Here is a 22,575-nt window from a genome sequence, read left to right as displayed (position 1 = left end):
CTGCCTCGGCTGGTTGGGAAAACTGGGTCACAGCTTTACCACAAATCCTGGGATTCATTGTTGAGTTGCAGTTCTGATTTGCCACTGCCAGGGCATTTAAGCAAGAAGTGTGTGTATAACATCATGAATTGAGCCAAAGATTTTCGAGTTAGATTTATGGGGCCAGCATTTGTCCCCATTTTAAAATGAGGTCAGGAAGGTCCTATTTTAAAAGGGCACTCGAGCCTAGAAGTAGGTTTTCAGTAACTCAGTAGCCTCTGCGTATTTGTTTGTCGAAACAGTATTGTAGGGTTTCAGAAAGCAGTTACACAAGTGCTAACGTTCGCAAGGCTTTATCTTCCATGGCTTGATTTACAGGTAATAGATTCATTATATACCAAAGGAAGCTGCATGTCCTTGTTTACTGGCTTCTGTACAAGTGACTTGTCCAGTCACATGAAGACGTGGCCTTTGCAGGGAGGAATGACATGGCAGCCAGCTCTGCTGGGCTGTGTTTGCCAGGACTGGCTTGGAGTTCAGGTGAAAACACGTAAAACCAGCAGCAAAGCTTGTCTGTGTATAAGAAAGATAAAGAAAAAGCCACTGAAGAGCTCCTCTCCTTGCAAACATGAACATGGGGTTTATGGATGTTATGTAGGGGTTCTGGCTTTCGGCTATCATCTAATACAACTGCATGTGGCCCTTCTTAAAGCTAAGCAAGTGAGAAAGCTGTCCTGAGGAAGAGGGGTTGGAAGTGTTCCTTCCCATGAGGGCTGGTGAGAGGTGCTGGGGCCCAGATAACAAATCCCTCCTGTATCACTGGGTGTTTTCTGCAGGGGTTGGGTGCCATCCTTTCAGTTGAAAGAGCAGCTTGCTTCCAGCATGGCTTTTGATGTGTTAAAATTCCCAATGAAAACCCACTTGTGATCTTTTATTCCCTTAGGAGTCTCAGCAGCCCAGCTTTGGAGCGGGGGAGCAGAGTAAGTATACGAAACTTCCTGTAATATGTTCAGTGATTTGGTTGTGATTCACTTTTCTCAGCACCTCCTGCTCTTTAGGGAATGAGACTTCCCAGACTGGTGTCAGGATGGAGTCGAAGTTAAGAGTTTCTTTACTTTCTCAGGTTTTAACCTCTTGAACAATTGCTTGCTTCTGTGTCACGGTTCTGTTGTGATCAAGAAAGCTGTAACTGAGTTGCAAGGTTGTTATTGTCTTCTAGGGAAAAAAATAGTGGTTTTAATTTGTCATTTGTTCTAATTCTGGAGAAAATGCCTCCCTCTGTGCTTCATCGGACTGAAAATAGCAGAGTCCTGAACCAAAACACCCTGTAAAAAAGCCAGCTGCCTGCTTGGAGATACGCTGGAAACCGAGATAGGGCTCGTGCTTACATTGCAGCCTCGCTGTTTGTTTTCACTCTGTTGTTTTAAAAGCAAAAGCGAGGACTGGAGAGGAGCTCACACAGTGATAGGCTCAGTAATAACATTGAATTTCATGCCCCAAAATGCACTTTCAGATTTCAGACAAAAGCAGCTTTAAGTTCTCTTTATCATTGTTTCAAATATTACTGGAGTTAATAACAGCACAGGTAACTACCAGCTAAACTTGAATTAGATTTTCACTGTTCCCTTCCAAAGGTCTTCCCACTTCCTCTGGAAGTGATTAAACAGATTAAATAGTAAAAGAGGAATGGTTTATTCTTAGATATTCCCATGCAGCTTAATCTGAACACCTATTACCGTGGGAAATGAAGGAAATAACTCAAATCCAGAAACCTAAACCACAGACTTTGTTAGAGGAGCAACTGATCTTTAGGGCTGTGAGTGATGAGGCATGGTTAATCAAAACCCAGCGCCAGTTTTCAACTCCCGTTTGAATTCTCTGGGAAGCTTTTGACAGCCTCAGTTCTAGTTTCTGTTCTACCCTTAGCTATTTGCCAGAACTAAAGAAAAGGGAAGGAAAAAAGCCCCAGCCCAAAAAGCAGATCACATTCGGGTGTATTGCTGCCTTAAGAACTGCCTTCTGACTTTGATTTCTGGATGTGAAGGCTGGTCATTTACTGACAAGCTGCGTAGGGACAGGCTGATTTACATCCTGTATCCTGCATGTCAAAGGCAAGAAATTAATCTTGATAGAAACAAAACAGCTTTCACACCATCAGTAACAAATTGTGCGTTGGCTCAGGCAACAATGATTTACATCATTTTCTAGAGTTTCTTGATTCATATTTGCTGTATTTAGTATTCTGTCTCTGTATCCACTCACTTCTCTGTTCCTTTTGGTTTGTTGGAGATTGTACCTTGTGTCAGTGAGTTACTACTTTCTCCTGTCTACTCAGCTCTTCCTGGTTTCTCTCTGTCTGTATCCTCTTGGCAGCTTTGGAGTGCCTTGTTTTGCTGGCTGAGTTTTCACGTTGCCTTTCTTCTTTTTCTTCTTCTAGAACGTTACAATCCTTCATCGAAAACATCCAATGGTCACCAGTCCAAAGCGTAAGTGGCTGCTGAGAAAACCTTTCACAAACAATAGCTGGATCTTAAGGGACTTGGACGATAGCAGTTTCTTTCACTAGGATGTGTCAGCTCTTGCACAGACACTTTCACATACTTCTGCTTGACTGGCACAAAAAGGGGATCATGGTTAAGCAGCCATTTTCTGGGACATTAGACCAAGGATTGCTCACTGGAGTGAGTAACACACATCCTGTGCTGCCTCTCCATTCCCCTGCCTTCTTGTCAGTTGTCAGGGTAAATGTGCAAGAGCATGGACCTTGGAGTCAGCTTGGGAACCGCAGTGGCGTCAGCACGTAGGAATGGGCAGGATGGGACAGGACTTCCCAAACGTGTGCATTGCAGAGCTGTCAGCTGGAAGCAGCTTGTGGTGACAACACAGATAGACAGGGTGGGAACTGGTTTGTACTGGAGGAGACAGTAAAGTGCGTTTGGGATCTGGTTGAGTTTGTCCTGCTCAATGTCTGAACTGACAGACATTTCCATTAGTTACACACAGACCCAATGTTTTACTTTGTCAAGCATGAACTGGAATTAAAAAGGCAGGTGGAATATTCTAGATGGCTGTAGTGCACCTTTCTCACACCTGGAATTCAATACAAGCTGTTAAAAGATTGTTTCCAAACAAATACGGCAAAGAAAGTCAATGATTAGCAGCTGATTGTATGTTTAAGGAGAGTGTTTGTAGATTCTGAAAACTAAACTAGTACTTGTTGTGATGCAGCCACAGATGAAGTCTAGTTCTGCTTGTCTGTATGCATGTTACGGTGTTAGCAAGACTAAAAAGCCTATAAGAAGGGAATAGAACAAAAAGAACCCCCCTGAGTTACTGTAGACATACAGTCAGTTTGTTTAAGATGCTCACCTGTAACCAGTTCAATGAATGGTGGAAATACAAGTTCACCATTTGGCTTTGCTTCTGTCACAGCAGTATAGACCAAGAAGGAGTTGTGCTATTCCCGAGCTGGGGGCTATGAGAACAAGAATTGGTCTTGGACTGGGATGTGCAGGAAGAAAGCTGAGATGATGTTTCCTGTGACAATCCAGTTTTAAATCAATAAACCCTCCTCAGTGGTTGTGAGCTGGTCACAAGAACTTTAAAAAGGGGAGAAATGCATCTTTTGTAGAGGGATAGCAATGAAACGTTTCAGAACTAGATGCTAGAGGCTGGTGTTCCTTTTCAGATCACCAGTAGAGCAGCTGGGCTGTGAAACCCGGATGTGTTACACTTCTGATCCTTTCTCCTTTTCTTTTTCCAGATGCGAATCGAACCAGACAGAGTAAGATGTTTCGTTTCTGTAATCCGGGGGGGTTTCAATAAGCACAAAAGCCCTGTAGTCTTGCTTGGCGTTTTCAGTGTGTTCACCTATTTTGTGTTGTGAAACAGTGTGTGCATGTATGACTACCATCGATAATGATGGCTTTGAATAATAGTAATTATGGCTTACAACAGTCGCAGTGTTGCCATGAGACAGGAAACAGCCCCTAGTGTTAGCTTTCTTCATTCTATTTAAAACAATATTCCTGGCCATTGTCTGTAAGTTAACTCCTCCTGCATCAGTAAATTGTGTCAAATTTCCTTTCTGAATTGACCAGAATGGACTGAGGAGTCTCAGTCCCAGAATCCTTATTCTTCTCCAGAGAATGACTAAACTCACCATTCTTGAACGTTAAATGCTAGAATGGTGTCTTGTGGATTTCACCCACGCAGCCTGCTCTGTAGTATAAACAATAGCATGTTGAAATATAGAAGAATGCTTTGAAAGTAATTAAAGTACATGGAAAAACTTGTCTCACTTTCTCCCTTTTACTTAGTATGTTGAAAGATGACTTAAAACTTAGCAGTAGCGAAGACAGCGATGGAGAGCAGGTATGTTCCTTCAGTCAGAGCTTCCGAAGTAGAGCAGTATTCAATATTCCACCAGCAAACTGGGCGGCTTAAGAAGAGGTTTGTGATTAAAAACCAAATGGAATGTTTTTAGACAAACCTCCTAAATGTAAACTTGGGGAAAATTACCTGGTTTGTGGAAACAGTATGCTTGGATTTAGAAAATCTTGTTTTACTGACTTCAGGTGGGCTTTCTCTGAACATAAAATGACAATAGTGTGCTTTAAACATATGGGGTGGCCCACCATTTAAAGGTAGACCCTTTCATGCTCTGCCACTCCAGCTAAAGAGTACATGGTATAAACTTCTCTGCATATTAGTAGTTTGGGATAATAAGGGATGCTTTATCTGTCACCAGGAGTATATGGCAGCACCTTTATTTTGTTGAAAAGTCCCTTTTCTCCTCTTTCTCAATATTAACTTGGTGCAGCTTCTGCCAGAAATGGCATTTAGCTAAATGAACAGTCCCTGGAGGGTCTGTGCTACCCTGCAGTGAGCCACACTCCTCTCCTGCTCTTTTGCTGCCTGTTCCCAGCTCTAGTACTTGATTTTCTTCATGCGGAAGACCCTGACATAGTACATTCAGTTGGTTAATTCCTGCTACTCTGGCATTTGGGGATATGTTGTAATACATTGAACCAGCTCCTTCAAAAAGATGAAAACGTAGTGAGTGGTGGAAATAGGAGCTCTTAGAACTGCAGTCGGAATATATGGGACTCCGAGATGATAGATTGTGGTGAAAACTTGGAGAAAATAACTCTGGTTTTCTGTATAAGGAAAATGCAGACAAATTTACACTGCAGTAAGCACTGAATTAAGATGCTGTGAAGGCTCTAAGTTGATGCTTTGCAACTGAAGTGTATGTACAATCCTAAATAACTTCTGGAAGTTTCACGCTCCTTTTCTTGATTGCAGGACTGTGATAAGACAGTGCCAAGGAGCACACCTGGAAGGTAGGCATTCCTGCTGCATTGCGCAGGGAGAGCAGAGTGGTGATGTTCAGCACTGTCAGCACTCCCGACTTCTGAGATTCATGTCTGGGTTTCATCTTGTGTTAAAGCAAAAGGCAATGAGAATTGGATTGGTGATTAAATAGCATAGATGCTGCTAACTACACTAACCGCTTTGGGAAGGGGAGAAACAAAGACTGGTGTTTGTTCCAGCGTGAGCTGTGCTCAGTTATGTTGAATTTTCTCGTAAATGTTGATTAAAATACTGCATTTTATTGTTTCTAATGCAAGAATTCTGGGATCTGTTTGTGCCTTGGGTGGTGTTTGTTAATTTTCCCTCATTTTTGGTTTCAGTAACTCTGAACCTTCACAGCATAACAGTGAAGGAGCAGATAATTCACGGGATGACTCGAGCAGCCATAGTGGATCTGAAAGCAGTTCAGGATCTGACTCTGAAAGTGAAAGCAGTTCCAGTGACAGTGAAGCTAATGAACCATCCCAGAGCGCATCCCCCGAGGTAGGGTTTGACATGGATTTGGGCTCTCTTCATTGGCTGGGCATTAATCCTGAGTTTTAAAAGCAGAAAAGAGTACTAAAATCATGGGATCATTTTCAAGGTGAACTATTCTTTTGCTGAAGTACCGGTGGTTGGATATGGTAACGGTTCTCTACATAAGCACGCATTTGAGGTTTGAATTTGAGGTGCTTTTTGCCACCAATTACCTGTTGGGGAGCAGAAGTCAGATATGGTAACAGCACCCTAAGAAGCTGCAGGCTTTTAGCGTGGAAAGCCATGGCAGCAAATACTGCCTGTTGCTAGCAGCTGCTCCAGAGGAAGGGAAAAGAAGAGCTGTTATTTATACCTATATTCATCAACCTATCTCATTCCTTGTTTATCTCTGTTATTCTGGTGTACCTCTTGTTTGGCCTGCAGCATCTTACAGCTGTGCCATGGGAAAGATGGGAGAAATGTGAAATACTTTATTTAACACTGGGGTTTTTGTTTGTTTTTTAGCCAGAGCCACCACCAACAAACAAGTGGCAACTGGATAACTGGTTGAACAAAGTCAATTCACACAAAGTATCACCAGCTTCTTCCGTGGACAGCAATATTCCATCTTCCCAAGGCTATAAAAAGGAGGGACGGGATCAGGGCACAGGGAGCGGATACACTGATCAAAGTGGATCCAAGGATTCCATTTCCTCTACCCCGGGGCGAGATTCCAAACCCACCCAAAAGGGCTCGGAGGGCAGTCGTGGCAGGCAGAAATCACCTGCCCAGAGTGACAGCTCAACACAGAGGAGGACTGTAGGTAAAAAGCAGCCCAAGAAAGCAGAAAAGACATCTGTTGAAGAGCCTAGAGGAGGTCTTAAAATAGAAAGTGAAACCCCAGTAGACATGGCAACAAATATCCCTTCCAACAGGCATAAGGCAGCCACAAAAGGCTCCAGAAAACCCAATATAAAGAAAGAGCCCAAATCTTCCCCTCGGCCTACAACAGAGAAAAAGAAATACAAGGCTTCAAGCAAATCTGCCCAGAAATCCAGGGAATTCATAGAAACAGATACCTCATCCTCTGATTCAGATGAAAACGAGAGCCTGCCTCCTTCCTCACAAACACCCAAATATTCTGAGAGCAATAGGACTCCTGTTAAATCTTCCATGGAGGAGGATGACAGCTTTTTTCGGCAAAGAATGTTCTCTCCTATGGAAGAGAAAGAGCTTCTTTCACCACTCAGTGATCCTGATGAAAGGTACCCACTCGTTGTGAAGATTGACCTGAGCCTCTTATCAAGAATACCAGGGAAGCCTTACAAGGATGCTGACGCACCCAAAGTGGAAAAGAAACCCGTGCCAGAGAAGCACACGAGAGAATCCCAGAAGCAGCCGTCTGACAAGAGTTCTACAAAAGGCAAAAGGAAACACAAGCAGGTGATGATTTTGTTGGGGAGAGATTTGCCTGTGCCTTAGCCCCTTAGGGCATCGCTGCTGGTGTCACACACACATAGCCTAGTAATGCAGTTTGTACCTCAGTGCGGTGACTAAGCAGTTTAGGGGATGGTTTTGTGTTGTGTAGAACACATGGATCATCCCTGTGGTGGTAGAGACTGTTGGGATTTTCCTTTGGAGTGAAAAGGGGAAGGGAGAAGGTTGCACTTGCAGCTGGAGCTCATGGAGGTAGCACAGCTTCTGTACCTGTGAACGCTGCTGCATCCTGCCCTCTCATGCCTCCACTTGATCTGGCACAGCCCCTGGTGCACTGCAGGCCACCTCAGGCAGCTGATCCAATGGAAAATTCACCTGGCCAAGAAAAAGGTGAAAGCTGGATCAGCTCCGTGAGCCAGTGAATCATGCAGCTGCATAGTGCCAGGACAAGAGATGGTGCAGAAATGGGCCTGGGGCATGGCTGCAGCAGAAACTGTGATCTCAGGGGTGCTGCTCTACTGGGAGCAGGGGGATCTCTCCATAATGATAGTTAATATTTTGCAAAAAAACATTTCATCTTTTCACCTCTAAATAAATAGCAGGGGTGCCTGGGGGCAGTGAATGCACAGGAATCGATGGGGAGCTGAATAGAAGTGATACTCTTGAGAGGGGGGAATGGTGAGAAGAAGTTGGCAGTGTCATCTTAAACTGCTTTTAGAAACCTCAGACAGTCTGTATAAGAGCAGACCTGTCAGAGGGACTCAGTGATCCAATAAATGTTTACAGGTTCCTGGTTTCCATGCAGTCAGCACTGTGCAGGCCTGGCTCGGGGGGTCAGAAATGGGATTTCATCCTGAATATTTCATTCTGGCAGGGATTTGTCAGTGGTTGTGAGACTGTTGACATCTGGAATCAGAGGATTACGTGGTTGTGTTCTTCCCTGTGAGGGTGCTGAGGCGCTGGCACAGGGTGCCCAGAGAAGCTGTGGCTGCCCCATCCCTGGCAGTGTTCAAGGCCAGGTTGGACACAGGGGCTTGGAGCAAGCTGCTTTAGTGGAAGGGGTCCCTGCCCGTGGCAGGGGCTGGAGCTGGAGGAGCTTTAAGGTCCCTTTCAAGCCCAAACATTTCATGGTTCCATGTTTCTGTGATACCATTCAGAGTGTTGTTTGAGTCTCCAGAGGAGATGGATAATTTCAGTTAAACCAGTTTTCCTACTGAGCAACCTAAGAAAACTTGGCCACTTACTGGGATGTGTGTTTTCAAGGAGACCTTTATTCACTGTGTTGGTACTTCCAGTAGTTCATGGTGATAACATGCCTGTATTAAAATGAACAGCTTGGCTGCTGATTCTTTTATGCAGGTTGGGAATTCAGAATCCAGGCTTTGTTTTCAGTTATGTTCCAGTATTGGGGTCTGGTCTAATATTTGATATGGAGTAGATGCTGTAGGGCATATCCTTGTCATCTGTACCTATCTTGTACACTGCAAAACACCTGCTAAATTAAGTCTCTTTATGCAACATTGCCACTGTCAGTGAGGCTGTAACTGTGGACCTTTGCCTGGATCTGTTTCTTGTTTGCTTTACTCAGAACGAGGATGAGAACAGAGGCAGTGAAAGCAAGAAAACAAAACTGGAAGAAAAAGCTCCATCAGGACACAAGACTTCCAGCAGCAGGGAGTGAGTATCTCGGCTGTGTTTTCACCACTGAGGGCTCGGGGTGATCAAGGAGACGGGTGCCTGTTTTCTCCCCTCTCCTCCTTGCCTCTTCCCACCATGTGTTTCCACATTATGAAGCAGTTGGTAACATTTCATTGTTTCTTACCCTTCAGACAGAATTCAGAGTTCCTCCTAGAAGTTGTTGGAAATAAATTTCCATAACCAAAAACATTGACCATAGACAGTTGTTTGACTTAACAGAAGCAAGGTGACTGCTCAGGTGAAGGGTTCGTGTCTTATGGAATCAGTGCTTCCTGGTTTTACTCTAATATACAGCTGGAGGTTGTTTTGTTTTAGAAATCAGCTGTTTCTGCAGATTTCCACCAAAAAACAGCTTTTTGATCATGCAAAATCTGTGCTTTTAAATTACCTCACTCTGATAATTCCCCATTTGGCAAGTGTAAACTGCAAATAAATTACTTAACTGGCTTAAATGTGGTTTAACCCCAGCTGGCAGCTAAGTACCAGGCAGCTGCTGGCTCATTGCAATCTCCCAGTGGGATGGGGAGGAGAATTGAGAAGTTTATTAATTGAAATAAAGTAAAATACTAATAATTGTAATGAAAAGGGAGATAACCAAAAGGGAAGGAGACATAACTCAAGGAAAAACAACCAGCCAAGGGATGCACAAGAAGGAGCTTGCCACCCACTGACTGATACCCAGCTCATCCCCAAGCAGTGATTGAGGTCTCCCTGAACAATTCCCCCCGGTTTCTAGACTGGGCATGGTGTGATATGGTCTGGGATGCTCCTTTGGCCTCCTGTCCTGGCTGGATCCCCTCCTGGCCTCTTGTGCCCGCAGCCTCCTCGCTGCTGGGGCGTGAGAAGCTGCAAAGTCCTTGACTTGGTGTAAACACTACTTAGCAGCAGCTGAAATACCCATGTGTTATCAGTGTTATTCCCATACTAAATCCAAAGCAGCTAGGAAGAAAAGTAACTTTCCAAGCTAAAACCAGCACACATGGGAAGCTGATGGCTTTGAGATTTGGATCTGTGGATTTAGCCTCACGTTTGCTTGAGAGATTAGCTGAAGAAAGTGTGAGTTACACAAAAGCAAAGTAATGCAGAATTAACGACTCAATAACGTTGATTAATCCTCCTTCAGTTGTTTGCTATGTCTGTAAATTCCCATGCTTTTTGGGCTAGCTGTTAGGCTGTGTATTTCTTGGTCAGTGTTACTCCACAGGAAAAGCAAGGGTTTTTTCCACTGCCTTTTCAAGCTGCTGTTTCAGATCAAGTGGCTGAAAACTGGTATAATTGTCATGGAAAATGTTTCTGTATAGTGAGTAATGGCCAAATTACAAATAATGTGAGAAGCTGCAGCACATCAGATGCTAGGAAGCTTGTTTGCCCATTCTGAATTAAACAGTGTCTTACTATTTGTTAGGAAACAGATGTAGAATAAGTGGATGCATTTCTAGCTTGATTATGCTTTTTTACCTGTTATTTCTGATACTTGTTTGACTGCCAGTGCAGTTATCTTGAAGGGCATAGAACAAAATGAAACTCTATGATCTTACAAAGGTAATCGGTAGAAACAGTTATGGGAAGCCTGGAATAGCCAACATTAGCCCTCAGCAGCCAAGTAAGAGTGTACTGAAAGGCTGCAATGAGAAAGCTTTCCAGGTGCCTGGGTTCCAGAGAACATTTATCTGGACCATCTTCTATCTGAGCTGTTAGATGATGAGTTGGGAACAGACAGCCTGGCGCTAACGCTGGCATCCATTCCTTACACCCCAAGTGTTCAGGGTGGATGTTTTATGGAGAACTCTTGGAGGGGTGTGGTTTTATGGTTAGAACTTGTCTGCTGTGTGTTCAGGTCAGAACAAATGAGATGGGGAAAGCGGGTTAGCTTTGGCTTCATAGGAACCTACTCACCGGGATGATTAGTCTCTTTCTTTCCCTCCATATCTGCTTTGCCAGGTTAAACAATACAAATCTGCTTTGTTTAAAAAAATGTATCAGTTTTAAGTAATAGATGTATTCAAAATAATAAAGAAAAGGTTTTGGGGTGGTGGGGGGGTGTTTTCAGGGGTTGGTTGGTTTCATTTTGGGTTTTTTTTAAGGAAAGAAACCCCAAAGCTGAATTTATTCCTTTGGTCCAGGTCCTCAAAGCCAAGTGCTATTAAAGAGAAGGATTTGCTGCCGTCTCCTGCTGCCCCAGTCCTGCAGAAAGATGCCAAGCAAGAGCATGGCTCCCGGAAGAGGACGATCAGTCAGTCCTCGTCCCTGAAGTCCAGCAGCAACCTTGGCAAGGAGGGCAGTGGTGGCAGTAAGGGCAGCTCCTCTTCCAAACAGAAGAAAACAGAGGGCAAGGGTTCTAGCAGTGCTAAAGAAACCAAGGTAAAGGGCTTTCCTGTACATGCCTCTTGCTTTGCATTGCAGTTTGAGATGCTCGGTGTGACCTAAACAACAATTTGCAGTCAAGTTAAACGCAGTTGGTTTTGGGTCTGTATTGTGTCGTGTCCTCGTGCTTGAGCACTTTGGAAGTCTATAAATTAGAAGACAATTTGGGAGAGATTGTGGAATAGTAATGTGTATTCCTACCAAATGTGTTTAATCATCTTCTGATTACTGGTGCTGCTTCTGGATTGTTGAATCTGTTCGTAAGGAATATCACCAGGAAGCTGTTTACACAATGGTAAATGGAAGAACGAGGTTACTCTTGTTTCATTGGAGCCGATACAGAGCTTGCCCTGATTTTTAAGGAGAGCAGGAGCTTGGTCCACTCTCAGTGCTAGGGTGTGAAGCTGTAGTTCTCATTTCATGACACTGTGGGACCACAGAAAGATCATTTTAACTCCAGGTCAGGAATATGCAGCGCTGGCTGTGGTTGGAGTGGAGAAAACGTGGTTATGAATAAAGATGGTGCAGAAAATGGTTTTAAGAGATTTAGGTTAGGGAGATATTTCAGCGTGATGGAATTAAAAAATATTATAGGGAAATTAAATTTAGTGACTTAAAAGTATAATGTGCTTGTTGGTCAGTATAGAAATATGTAGAACTGGATAGAATTTAGCCTGTGAAGCCATCTGAGAGCGTATTGTTGAATACCTGTGATGCGCAGTTCCCGTTGTATAACCAGTTTTGAGCACAGTGTTTAACTGGGAGGATTTCACCTTTCTGTGTGATTCCAGTGTGTGCTGCAGGTGCTGGTGTGGCTGCCTCCAAGCTCTCTGCAGCAAAGCCCCAGGGCCTCTGACGGGCTGCAGAAACTCCAGCAGCTGAAGGAGCTGCTAAACCTCAGTAGCTCAGAAGCAAAATCCAACAATGCTCAGGAAAGAGAATTGATTTGGGGAGGGGTGAAGCAGCAAATAGACATTAGTGATGGCAGAAAGCAACTTAGTCATCAGGGTGGAGCTCTTGAATATCTGAACTGGGAGATGCTGTGTTAGTGCCAGTGGCAGTGCGGTGGGATCAGAGGAGCCTGGCAGGGCTGTGCACATCAGTGGCTGCATAAGGCACTTCCAGGAGCTGCAGACAGTGCCTTTACCTTACAGGCTGAGGCTTTGCCCTTTATTTGTCAGCATAGAAAATGTCCTGAAGCCAGCAGTTAATGTGCGAGATGTTTATCATTTTACTCTTCACGTATGCTTAGTCATGCCTACTTAGTCAAGTAGTAAGTACTCCTCCTGCATTGCACTGCATATTTCATTGCTGTTTCTACATTGCAATGGCAGATAGCACATCGCTGTGTCAGTCTGGTGCCTTGTAACTCCAGGATCCTCTTGATAAGCAATAATCTGATAAGTGTAAGTTATGAAATACGTCTATATAGATGGCCTTTGGTCATGGTAAATCAAGAGAGCAGAAAACACTTATGAAGCTGGGGAGCTGTTTTGTATTGTTTAGCAAATAAAAATGGGTTCACTTCTGATTCATAACATGCTTCTAGTGTCCAGTCTTTGGCCTGAAATGTCATATTGAGCCATAATTTAGAGGAGCAAGGGCAGTGTGTTGTGAAGACAGCTACTTTTCTCCCTGATGATGACGCTTATTCTTCCAAAGTACTCTTTTTCCAAGGCAAAGACGTTCAGCTGAGCGTACTGTTGTTAGGAGAAATCATAAATAATAATCATCAGCTCTTTGCTAGAGTAGAAATCCAGGACTTGGAAACAGAGACATGGGAGATTCAGGCAAGGATTTCCTGGCCTGGATGTATCTAGAAAGCCTTGGCTGGATTCTTTCTTCTAATGGACATCCTCTGGTGTGTTAGACTGAGGAGCTTGGTTATAGCCTCTGTGCCAGCTGTAGGTGAAAGCCCCGTGGAAGCTGTGTTGCTGTGTGTGGTGAATGGCAGCTGAACCAGCTGCAAGACTGACCTTATTGCATATAATGTATGAAATCATTGGGAGGCATGTATGCAACAGATGCTGTTCTTGAAGGCAAAGAAGATGTAACTGATCTTTACATTTATTCTTTGGCACCAATTTTCCTTTCAGGAAAAGATTCTGAACAATTCATCCAGCTGCCCTCCTGTGTCTGCTCAGTCTGCAGAGAGCTCCAAGTCAAGAAGAGCAAAACTTGTTTTCGATGATAGGTAAGAACAGCAGAAGGTGCCTCTCCCTCTGTGGAGCGTGGCCAGCTCCCTGTGGAGAAGAGCTGTCGTCTTGCTTCACAAAAGACCTTAGGTACACACTCCTACCCTGGGGAGCTCTGTGTTGTTCCTGCAGTGCTGTGCTTGTCTGCCTGCTCCCCGGGCCAGTGCCTTGGCAGACAGCACAGTCCTTGAGGAGGAGCTGTAGCCTGCCCTGCACATTCCTGCCGAGCATTAGAGGACCATGCAATAGACTTAAATAGCTCAGGGCTCTTCTTGGTTTAAATGCTGATGTGTCCTTTTCACCTTATCAGGACACTGCTGCTACCTCTCTGCTGCTCAGTGGTTTTTTCCTCATAGCTGTTCCTTACAGAAAGTAAAAGAAAGGAGTTAAGTGACTTCGGTGATTTGAGCTGCACTGTCAGTCATTTAGGGCAAAAGAGTTTATGGGGTTTTTTTCAATTATTCCAAGACAAAACAGGGATGAGAAACCGAGAAAACATCAAACTTCTTTAAAAAATGAATTCCAAATGTGAATTGAAGTGTAGGAAGAGCTAACGAGAGCACCCTCTGAGCAATGGTCATTGTGCTTTGGAATGGTGACATGGTAGAACCTTATGGTTTTGACTGAGGCGTTTTAGGATTTCTTGGGCCTAGAACTATTGGCTAATTTTGTAGGTATAGAATAGGTTTAGTAGTAACTGTAGTAACTGTTGCTTTTTAATTCCCTGAGTTTCCTGTAAGTGGACTGTTAAAATCATTGATTTCAAATATCTTTAATTCTTTGACAAGTAAGATAGTGTGGATGGGAGAATTGATTTCAAACTTAAATCATCTCCTAGGTAATACGCTAATATATTGAAATGTATAATTACACTTTTATGATTGTCTTCTGCTCATCTTGGTGTGGAAGTCATTTAGCTTTGATTGCTTTGGGAGGCTAAGCGAAAGCATTTCACACCTGAATGCAGCTATTCTGTACTACTGTCATAATTTCTCTTTCACAGCCCCAGTAATGCCAGTCCTGGAGGCACTGGATGAATTTGTCCTCAAGTGTTGTGTTTTTTCCTTCCCTGCCCCTGTTGTTGGTCAGGGGTTTGGTTTGCTTGAGTGTCAAATGCAGTAAATTTAACTGTGTCACATTTGTTAACTTGTTTGAAATGCTGTTTTGAATTACCTGAAGCTAGAGAACTGACTTTAAGCTATATTTTACAATACTATAGCTAACCGTGCTGGTTACCTGGCTTATCAGAGTGTAGCTCCTCTAACCTGAGTTAAACACAGAAAATAGGAAACTTGACAACATTAGGAAACTTCAGTCATAAAATGGAACGCGATATGGCTGGGGCTGATTCCTTGTGTCCTCTATTGCAGGACTTACTCAGCTGATCATTATTTGCAAGAAGCAAAGAAGCTAAAACATAATGCTGATGCATTGGTAAGTAGATCTCTGATACTCATCCAGGGTTTGCACATTATACTGGGGTTTGTTTCCTGCTCTTGCCATTTTGCTGCCCTCCTGTACTGCAGCTCTCTTGTACTTCCTCTCTGGGTTTTGTCCTTAAAAGCTTTTCCCATGTGCTCAGTCTGACAGGTTTGAGAAGGCTGTCTACTACCTAGATGCTGTAGTGTCGTTCATTGAGTGTGGGAATGCATTGGAGAAAAATGCTCAGGAATCCAAGTCCCCGTTCCCTATGTATTCAGAAACTGTGGAATTAATCAAGTAAGCATTGCAAAGCAAATACGAAAGTGAAGTGGGTGGGAAAGATGTCTGGAAACCAGAGCTGCTAGATGCACTGAAGTTGTGCCAGCTTTTGAGATCTCTTTCTCCAGTATAAGTGCATCACTTCCCAGTTCGTTCCAGTTACTGAGGCTTAAAGTGTTCTCATGGTGGTTGAGATGTTTTCTGCTAAGGTTCTTGACATCACTCTACAAGGCATAACACAAGAAGCAAAACTGTTGCAGTTGCTGCCTAGTTGGCATTTTGTTTAGGGACTGAGAGAAGTTTCTGAACTGGGGAAGACAAAGTAAAACTAGGAATTCATGAAAACACCAATGTTTGGTGATTGATAAATGATAACTGTCGGTTTTATGTTGCTTACTTGCTGTCTTTGTTTGCAGATACACTATGAAGCTGAAGAATTACTTGGCACCTGATGCCACGGCTGCAGATAAAAGGCTAGCAGTGCTTTGGTACGTGTCTTCTGAACTTAGTACAATGCACCGTCTGACCTTAATGCCCTGATTAATATCAAGTGTTTTCCCTACATGAAATGCTGTACGACACTGAGTTCTCAGGTGGTTTTGAACCACATATGAGTTTTCCACTTGGCTGTACACAAAGGTTACTGCTGTATATGTGATTACGGTAGGCTGGGGCTGAGGGGATGTTGACAGCGAAGGCCAAGTCTTTGAACTGTTAAGGAGTAACTGCAGAAAGGATGAGGGTCCTTCCTGTGTGCTCACCCAGTGCTAAGTCAAACTTGGGAGTGGCTGTAAAGAGTTGGCCTCAGCAGGATCAGTTGGAGTCAAGCAGAAAAGGGAGACCATGGTGGGATGCATTGGACTCTGTATGGCCTGAAGGGAGCAAGAAATAAATGAAACCTTTGTGTTGGGAAGTAACTGACTGTTGTTTTCTAAGCTCAGCACTGGAAACTGATTATATCAGTAAAATCACTGAATTTTATTGTTTCAGCTGAAGGCACAGAGCTGGGTTTATGGCCTTGGGAATTCGAAGGGGGTCATGGATTCATGGTTGAGTTGCAACTTAGCTGGAAGTCAGAGTTGGTTGAGAAAATGTCAGAAACACAGCTCTTAGATTTTTGATGTTCATTGATATAGGTTTATTTGATACTCACTGGGTTGTGATAAAGTAGACTTGAACTGTGAGTGTTGTGTTGTTCTGTCTTTGGGCAGTCTGCGGTGCCAATCTCTGCTATACCTAAGGCTTTTCAAGCTGAAGAAGGAAAGTGCATTGAAATATTCTAAAACTCTGACTGAACATCTGAAGGTAATTGTGTGTTCTTAAACCCTAATCCCATTGAAGCTCTGCATCACTTAGAATTCCTGAATCCGGTTTTCAGACTGTGACAACCAAACCCAAATGGGTCTTTCAGGACTGTGGTGTTTGCAGTGGGATGTTTGGTATTTTTGTTATCCCCCCTGCCATGAATTTACCTGAACTCAGGGAAAGGAGATGAAGAGGCACATCCTCCAAGTGCTTATTTAAATCAAGATGTTGCAGATGAGGAAAAACAGTTATGATGCTTCTGTAGCTTTACTCAGTCCTTAATGTAAGGAGCTTTCCCAAAGGAGCACTTGGGGATAGGTGACTCATGTCACTGGGTTTCTCTGAAGCTCCCAGCTGAGAGGAAATGGGATTGTCTCATGCCTGACTTCTCAGATTTTTGAGACATCTTTAATTGTTCAGTGCCAGAAATAACAGATTTCTTCCCATTAATGGGCTGAAAAAAGCAAGATGTTCTCTAACGGGTTGAGCAGGGGACTGCTCCAGTCCTATGTATATTTAGTGGCCTTTGTGTTACTAAAATAATCCCTTAATTTATGCCTTAGTCATCAGTAAAAGAGGATATTTACCCAAACGTTAATTCACTGGGACCTTAGTTAGAGTGTGGTTATTGCTTAATACAACAAAAATTAATTTGGCCAAAAATAGCCACTTAAATAAGCAGATAAAGTGTGAGTGGTGAAAGTACGGGCATGAATCAGGTGACAAATCTCTTTTTTTTTTTTCCCCCCAAACAGAATTCCTATAATAATTCTCAAGCACCATCACCTGGTATGGGAAGGTGAGTAGGCAAAGCTGTTCCCTGTGCTTCTCAACCTAGAGCTAGTTTTCTATGTTCACTCTGTGCCTGAGGTGCTCAGGAAGTGGCTTTTCACTCTTTAAAGTGTTGGGTGATGGTTCTGAGGGTGTAGGTTTTGATTCAGTTGTTTGTGTGCAGAAAGGCTTGGAAGACTTAAGGGTCGGTGTGTCACTAACACACAAGTCACTTCTCTCAGTGAGTTTTGTTGGTTTATTTAATGCTTTTTCCCCTCCAAACAATGGTTTTGTTAATGCTGCAAGCCCAGAATGTTACAAGAGCTCTCAGTCATCTGTTCCACAGTGCAGCAATTTACTTCTGTTCTTTTAAGCCTAATGCTGGATCATTGATCATTACTCTGTGAGTTGTGGGAGGGCATTTCAGATTTGCATTGTGTTATCTGAAGGTCACTATTCTATGGCTGAATAGTTACCGTGTAGTTGTAATGTTTTCATTATTACTCTTTAGGGTTCAATTTGTTTAAACAATGAATTTAAGATCTGATTGGATGAGGAGTTGATGAGGTTTGGCAATTAGGTTTTGGCCAAGAAGTTAACACACAGGAGTTGGAGGGTCCTCAACAGTTGTTCCCAGCTCCATGCACTTCATGCGTTGGAGGGCAAATCCTGCCCTCTTGATATGCAAGGTGGGGGAGTGCTTTAGATGTGGGAAGAGGGCTCTCGGAGGGCATCTTACAGTGTGCTGTGCCCAAAGTACATGTGTGTGTATATGTGGTTTACAACTGAATGTTTCCTTTGGCCAAGCAGCAAGCCCGTGGGTATGCCATCTCCAGTCTCCCCAAAGCTGTCTCCAGGGAATTCAGGAAATTACTCTTCTGGGGCAGCCAACCCTTCAGGAAGTGGGTCCTCGGTGACGATCCCCCAGAGGATCCATCAGATGGCTGCCAGCTATGTCCAGGTTACATCCAACTTCCTCTATGCCACTGAAATATGGGACCAAGCCGAACAGCTGTCTAAAGAACAGAAAGGTAAGAGCTGGCAGGGGAGGGTTAGGACGCCAGATGTACCAGAGTGTGCTCACAGGCTTTGAACTGGGGCATTGCAGTTAGTAGTGTGCAGGATGCTTACCCAGGTCCTCTGCAGAAGTGAGGTGGAAGGTTGTGCATTGGTCTACAGCGAAACCCCAGGCTGGCTGAGTGTCAGTTGTAAAGCCATTAAGGATGGGGGTTGGATGTAATATTTCATATAAAGGTGCATGCAAAGCTTTAACTTGTGTTTCTGTTCTTTTAGAGTTCTTTGCTGAACTGGATAAAGTTATGGGCCCTCTGGTTTTTAACTCGAGCATCATGACAGACCTAGTGCGTTACACCCGTCAGGGACTACACTGGTTGCGCCTGGATGCCAAGTGATATTTGGAACTAAAGGAATGGAAACTCAAACACATTTTTCTCGCTGCCTCTGATTTATCTCCACAACACTGTGTCATGTCAATAAGGAAGACTGCCATAATACATTGCTTAGTTGACACTAAGAGCAAAGAATGCTTTCACATGTCTCCCATCCTCATTTGTGTTTTGTGTTTTAACCCCAAATCATTTGGTTATTGGACTGCTTCAGTATTCCCGGTTTAAGTTATTTAAGTATTTTATAATTTGCTACATAGAAAGGAGTAGTTTTGCTGATCTGTCATGGGCAGATCACTGGAATTCCAGTCACAATACAGGAAGAGTCCATTTAAATCCTATTTATTTGAATTTTTTTAATTTTAAGTTTGAACAGCCCGGTTTTGGGGCAGTTCTTAGTTATTCCCTAAATTTATCCTTTCGAGTACTTAGCGGAAATTAAACATAGACACTTTATTTAAGTACTTTGTGAGCTTTGTTACTCTGTAATGTCTTGTGGTGGTAGAGCCTGTAAAGGAAGTAGGGTTGATAGGTTCTAACGTGTAGGGACACCATACTTTCCATGCCTAATGCCTACGAGTCAACTAATAAATGACAACTACAGATTTATTATTGCAGAATTTGTACTAAATAGAAAAGTTCCAGATATTCTTCTATGTATTAAGATACTTCATTTAAATGAATTATAAAGAAATTTATATGGAAAAGTATTTAGCTGGATCTGACTTGGATGGTTTTCCAGGCAGTTTCCAAACATGGATTAACACTATAACAATCACAAAACATTACAGTGATTTGCGTTCAATGTGAGATCGAAGAAATGGTGTAGGAATGAGCTTCAGCCCGGCAGGTGCGATGCAGACAGGAAAGGTTTCTGAAAAGGACAATCTTGTGCTTTTTTGCATCTCTTCATTTGAAATACCTTTTGTTTCCGTGCTTGTCGTTTCCTGACACCTCCGGAGTCGGTGAACTTTGTGGTGGACAAACCCAACAGCAGTTAAGTTCCTACCAGAACTGTCATTTGCATCTTTTCCATTGACTGAGAAACCAGGAAACTTTAGAAACCGAGGTCCATTTTTTCCTTTTAGGGTCTGATAGGTGATGGACACTACAGGATGACAGTGCAAGAGCCGTCGTGGGGTGGGAGCACACCTGCTATTACAGGGAGAGTGACTGTTGTGATGCAGAATGGATTTAAAACTTGTATTTACCCCGTGTTGATGAAGGTCCCGTTAATGTTTGATGGAGCATAATACTCACTTGCGAGGGAGCGACTTGGTGCAACAGAAGTGGTTGATGGAGTTGCAGTTGCCTGCTCTCAAAAAGTGAAAACCAAAGTACCTTTCCACGTGAGGTGCTTGTCTGAGTTAATGGTTTAAACTGCTACTGCTTTCAGTATCGCTTAGTGCCCCTACCATGTCTGGTGTGCCTTATGCCTTACTTTTAGATGAAGATTTTATGAACTGTTTACAAGATGTTTTACAGCAGGACCAGGTATATACTGTATGCAGTGGTCTTCTGCAGTACTCTGGTAAAATTCCATTTCCTTTCTAAAAGTCCTAGTGTCCGTCACACAAACTGACTTCTCATTGCGGTGGTCTCCTTCTGAAGAGTCCAACTCTGAATCCTTTGGAGTGAGATTGTGGAATGCTGCTTTGTTTTCTCTCCCACTTCACCTTTTCTTCCATACCAGATATGAACGTGCATGTTCAGGAAAATGATTGCACTAAATTTTGTGTGTAGTTGTAGTTAAGTGCCAAACTCACGGCAACCTCGCGAGAAGGAATAGAATTCTACGCTCTCAGTACTGCAGTATGTCCTATGGGCTTTAAGAGTTTAGAAGTTTTGCAATTAGTAACCTACTAAAGGTAGCTGCATATTCGTAGAGCTTCCTTTGCGTTCCAGCGTGTTTTGTACTTCCAGAAAAGCTTTGCTACGTACGAATGGATGGATACATGAGCAACAGACCTGTGACTCTTCCCATGACAGCTGAATTTCCTCTTCAGGTCTGTTGGAACATCCTTTTCCTTGAATCACTGTGCAAGGTCACGTTTCTGTTAGCGTTTGCTGTTTGAGACAGAATCTGTACCCTCAGACTCCACATCTTGGCTAATGGGACACTGTCAACTCTTTTTCCTTTAATACTCTAAAGTGCCTAGCACACTTTTGACGCTATATAAAAGATACCTTCATAGAAGTTGCAGTCATCGTTTCTTTTTTGTGTAGTGCTGCACTAGCCGGCATGGCTGCGTTCTGGCTTGCTCCGTTGTGCACAGGTACCATTCCTGGTAGTGGGAATGGGCTCATCTCTGGGAATTATTTTTCTTTTCCTTAACTAGAATCCCACAAATACCTTTTGGTGTCACGTTCAATTGGTCTCTGAAAAACATATCGCTTATCCCTAGATCAGTGGATCTTTATGGTCTTTGAACAACCACGAGACGTTATTGTAGGAATCAACCGGGTTGGAAAAGACCTTTAAGACCATCAAGTCCAACTGTTCCCCAGCACTGCCAAGGCCACCACTAAACCGTGTAACTAAGAGCCTCATCTGCATGGTTTGTGGACACTTCCAGGTACAGTGACTCCAGCACTGCCCTGGGCAGCCTCTTCCAATGCCTGACCACCCTTTGGGGAAGGAATTGTTCCTAATATCCGGTCTAAACCTCCCCTGGTGCAGCTTGAGGCTGTCTCCTCGTGTTCTATCACTCGTTACTTGGGAGAAGAGACCAGCCCCTGTACATCATGTCAAAATGTGGACCTGACTGGTTGAAAGTGTCCCACCTGGACAGTGGGTTTTCAGGGTGCAATATCCCTGGAGCACTGTCCCAGGCCGCTTGCCATACAGGAGATATTGGTGGCCTCATGAATTGAAAAGAAATGCCTTATGCATCTGTGGCTAGTTCAAACGGATAAACTTCCCCATTCCAAAAGCACACCTAATTTTGGGATGTACTGTTGTTTCCGGGAGGAAAGTGATGTACTCTGTCAGATTCTGTAGCTAAGTGCTCAATAGGCTTCCATCCCTCTGTCCTAGTGCAGGCGATGCGTCTCACCCTGTTCTTCCATAGCAGTGACACACGTCACTGGGGTACCAGTACGCGTTGCACTAGTGACAAACGAGGGAATCCTGAACTCCTGCCTTCCCAGATGGATCCCCCAGACACTTGTCTGTTAAATACATATCAATGCTGTGATTTTAATTCCCTCGCTGACTGTGGTCCTAGTTGGTGAATCTTAATAATGGCTTACTCAGACTAGGCTTGCTCAGCTATCAGTGCTGTCTGAACCCGCTCTCAGACTTCAGGGTCCTGGGTGATAAGGTGCAACCATCAGTAAGTCTAAACAAATATTCAGGACACCAGAGAGAAACAGCCCTAGACTTTTCTTTTGATTTAAAACTATTAGCCATAAAGCAGAGCATCTGGGTGGCTCTTCTTGGCTTTCGATGGCAGTATGCAATTTGTATTGTATGTGTCTTTTAATATATATGTATATATATATGAACTCAGTCTGTCCAAAGTATATGTTATACTTGTTTTTAGATTATGGTGCAACTGACTATATTGATATATTATTTATTGAGTGCTGAATCACCATCTTAGTGGTGATAAATATTGCATATTATACAGGAGTGCAATGTATATTCCTTTAGATTGCTGAGGCTTGATTGCTGTGATCACAAAAAGATGCCCTCAACTGTATTTATGAACGGCCCCAACACACTGAGTCAGTACTTCATAGGAATCATGTAGCACTTGCCTGGGGCAAGTAAAACTAACGCCATAGGCACATCAGGAGGTGGTTTGCCAAAGTGGCAAGCTGCTGAAGGAAGAGAGACTACCTTTGCTGTATTTAATAGTTTACCTAACAGGTATTTGCTGTCA

The 22,575-nt window shown here is 43.4% G+C and overlaps 1 protein-coding gene across 4 annotated transcripts in view; it reads left to right on the top strand.

Moving 5' to 3' along the window:
- The window catches only part of AFF4 (ALF transcription elongation factor 4), a 49,477-nt gene extending 27,243 nt beyond the window's left edge, over positions 1 to 22,234 (top strand). For all 4 annotated transcript variants that reach the window (XM_061457138.1, XM_061457139.1, XM_061457140.1 and 1 more), the window contains 17 exons: positions 923 to 959; positions 2,417 to 2,465; positions 3,743 to 3,763; positions 4,299 to 4,353; positions 5,287 to 5,324; positions 5,676 to 5,838; positions 6,337 to 7,254; positions 8,837 to 8,925; positions 11,070 to 11,307; positions 13,407 to 13,504; positions 14,876 to 14,939; positions 15,088 to 15,224; positions 15,623 to 15,694; positions 16,418 to 16,511; positions 17,267 to 17,310; positions 18,093 to 18,313; positions 18,576 to 22,234. In XM_061457138.1, coding sequence (XP_061313122.1) covers positions 923 to 959; positions 2,417 to 2,465; positions 3,743 to 3,763; positions 4,299 to 4,353; positions 5,287 to 5,324; positions 5,676 to 5,838; positions 6,337 to 7,254; positions 8,837 to 8,925; positions 11,070 to 11,307; positions 13,407 to 13,504; positions 14,876 to 14,939; positions 15,088 to 15,224; positions 15,623 to 15,694; positions 16,418 to 16,511; positions 17,267 to 17,310; positions 18,093 to 18,313; positions 18,576 to 18,694 — 2,457 coding nt within the window. In that variant the 3' untranslated portion in view covers positions 18,695 to 22,234. The remainder of the gene's footprint in view (positions 1 to 922; positions 960 to 2,416; positions 2,466 to 3,742; positions 3,764 to 4,298; positions 4,354 to 5,286; positions 5,325 to 5,675; positions 5,839 to 6,336; positions 7,255 to 8,836; positions 8,926 to 11,069; positions 11,308 to 13,406; positions 13,505 to 14,875; positions 14,940 to 15,087; positions 15,225 to 15,622; positions 15,695 to 16,417; positions 16,512 to 17,266; positions 17,311 to 18,092; positions 18,314 to 18,575) is intronic.
- Positions 22,235 to 22,575: the final 341 nt, after the last annotated feature.

The sequence above is a fragment of the Pezoporus flaviventris genome, unplaced genomic scaffold, assembly GCF_033815535.1.
Source record: "Pezoporus flaviventris isolate CSIRO_AGI_PZ_B2104156 unplaced genomic scaffold, CSIRO_AGI_Pfla_v1 ptg000023l, whole genome shotgun sequence".
NCBI classification, from domain to species: domain Eukaryota; kingdom Metazoa; phylum Chordata; class Aves; order Psittaciformes; family Psittacidae; genus Pezoporus; species Pezoporus flaviventris.
Note: the sequence above shows the minus strand (reverse complement) of the source record. Positions and strands in the feature narration are given on the sequence as shown.